This window comes from Alosa alosa, chromosome 9 (genome assembly GCF_017589495.1).
Source record: "Alosa alosa isolate M-15738 ecotype Scorff River chromosome 9, AALO_Geno_1.1, whole genome shotgun sequence".
NCBI lineage: Eukaryota > Metazoa > Chordata > Actinopteri > Clupeiformes > Clupeidae > Alosa > Alosa alosa.
Window position 1 is genome coordinate 12,841,483 of NC_063197.1, and position 2,500 is coordinate 12,843,982.

General features: G+C 49.7%; 1 protein-coding gene across 8 annotated transcripts in view; it reads right to left on the reverse strand.

Moving 5' to 3' along the window:
• The window catches only part of palld (palladin, cytoskeletal associated protein), a 95,609-nt gene that overhangs the window by 16,059 nt on the left and 77,050 nt on the right, over positions 1–2,500 (reverse strand). For all 8 annotated transcript variants that reach the window (XM_048252162.1, XM_048252163.1, XM_048252165.1 and 5 more), the window contains one exon: positions 2,060–2,500. This exon is cut by the window's right edge and continues 273 nt beyond it. In XM_048252162.1, coding sequence (XP_048108119.1) covers positions 2,060–2,500 — 441 coding nt within the window. The remainder of the gene's footprint in view (positions 1–2,059) is intronic.

A 2,500-nucleotide genomic window follows, 5' to 3' on the forward strand; every position in this document is an offset into this window, starting at 1 on the left:
CCGATGCTGTGTAAATATGCCCTATGCACCAACTATGTTGTGTAGCGTACACACAGCCACACACACACACACACACACACACACACACACACACACACACACACACACACAGAGAGAGAGAGAGAGAGAGAAATATACATATAGTGTACTTAGTCTAGGACTACGTCCTCACTGATTATTGTTTTATTGTGCTTGTCTCTCCCTCCACTGAGAAGAAACAGAGGCTCTCAGGCTTGCTTAAGAGGAAGGGAGGATGCTGTATATCTCAGTGTAGAGGGCATGTATAGGTATAAACAGTGCCTATATGTCCATTCCACACGGAGATGTGGATGTTTGTGCCTCATGTTCATGTGTGTGTGTGTGTCTGTGTGTGTTTCTCTCCTCCCTTATCGGCTGCAAAATTCCACACTGTGTCTGTTCATCATGCTCCCCCTCAGCATGGAATGCCAGAGGGGCAGAGAAATAAACTGTCAGGATTGAGAGAGAAAGAGAGGGAGAGAGAGAGAGAGATAGAAAGAGATAGAGGACAGAGGGAGAGGTGGGGGAGAACGACTGACGGCCTTGAAGGGGAAATTGTGTGTCCCTGCCTCTCTCTCTCTCTCTCTCTCTCATTTTCTCTCTGTCTTTTTCTTTCTCGCTCACTCTGTCATTCTCCATCATCCTGTGTGTAAGACTGTGTGTGCTTTCCCTTGGCCCTTCATCATGGAGAACAGAGCCAGGTTTATCTTCAGCATGCTAAAGATCGCTATCACTAATCCAAGCACCTAAAGCTGACAGTGTACACCATGTGATACTACAGTGTTTAATCTGCCAGGTCATGGGTGGGATGAAATATTCAGGATGATTATTTGTCAAAATGCAAGGCGAATAAAAATGTTTGTGTGTGTAATTTGTGTGTGTAGCGTGCGTGTGTGTGTGTGCCTGTGTGTGTGTTTTGCTATTTATGTGTGTCAATGGCTATTTATCTATTTATGAGTGTTTGTGTATGTTTTGTGATACTGTGTTTGTGTGTGTGTGTGTGTGTGTTCGTGTGTGTGTGTGTGTGTGTGTGTGTGTGTGTGTGTGTGTGCCATCATGCTGCCTTGAGCCCTCAGAAAATCTAAATGTTTATGTGACTTTGCCATTGTCTGAGGTTTCATACAAATGCCTGTGTTTGGCTTTATAATTGAAAGGAATAAAACAGTGCACAGCTTACAGATGATGCTTTGTTTTGAACACAGCCCCCCCCTCTCTCTCTCACACACACACACACACACACACACACAGCTCTCTCTCCCTCAGGGCCCAGTCCTGAAGCGTGCTTTGGACTTTTCCCTTCCATAAACATGCCTTGTAAGAATGTAAACATGTCATCCTCCATACAGCGCCAGTTCAGCAGCTGCACCACCACCACCAGAGGCCTGGAGTGGGCCCTGCAGCCTGGAGGCTCTAAATGGCCTCCAGCGCTAACACTAACATTAGCGCTCTATAAGCACACACACACACACACACACACACACACACACACACACACACATCACTCATATCAGAGGTGACCAGGAGACTACACAGTCCAGTCAGTATTGGAAAACAACAGCGTGATGATGATGAGGCAACGTGGCCGCACTCCAAGCAAGAAGGTTGTTTGGTATGTAAATCTGACTAACAGAGTTTCCTCAATTGCATTAGCTGGGACTTAACTAACCTTATAAGGACATGACAACACAGTGATAGCCATGTGATTCATCAGTGCCAAATAGAAAATCTACTCTGCCCACGCTTAGATTAAGAATTATTTATGAACTGTTGACACCGGAGGTGGACATCCCAGTTTAAGAAAGTACAAGTCTTAACACATTATTTGTTCCAACCCATCAAAAATCGTTTGCACAATTCTTCTAAACAAATGAGCACAATTCTTCAGTCAAGTAGATCACCTGATTAGTGATGTCACCTGTGTGGGATGTCCACCTCTGATGGACAGATAGACTGAATGAAGAGGTAATAAGTGAATGCAGGGGTATACATTAATGTAGAGGGACATTGGTCCTGAGCAACGCAGTGGATTGTGGGTACTCACATGACACCGTTGCCTTTGGGCAGGCCCATGGAGTTGACTGACGGGCTGGTGGGCGTGGCGGGCAGGACGGACACCAGGAAGTTGGCGGGTGAGTTGGGGGTGGAGGTGAAGGGGGAGGACCGGTCAGAGAGCGTGGGGCTGGCGGAGACGGGCGGAGGAGGTGGCGGCGGTGGCGGGGGGAAGTCTGACGCGGGCGACGTCACGCTGCTGCTGCCGGCGCTGCTCAGGAAGGGCGGAGGTGGCGGGGGGAAGGAGGGAGAGCTGGGAGACTCCGCACTGCCCGCTTTGGCCAGGCCTGGCGCCGGCGGCTGATAGGGGGGCAGCGGGATGCGGCCGAAGGGCTTGTGGGAGCTGGGCGGCGAGAGTGGCGAAGGCAGGCTGGAGCCTGAGGAGTTGGAGGACTGCGTGGCGTAGCCCCCCATCGGACCCCCGCCGCCCCCA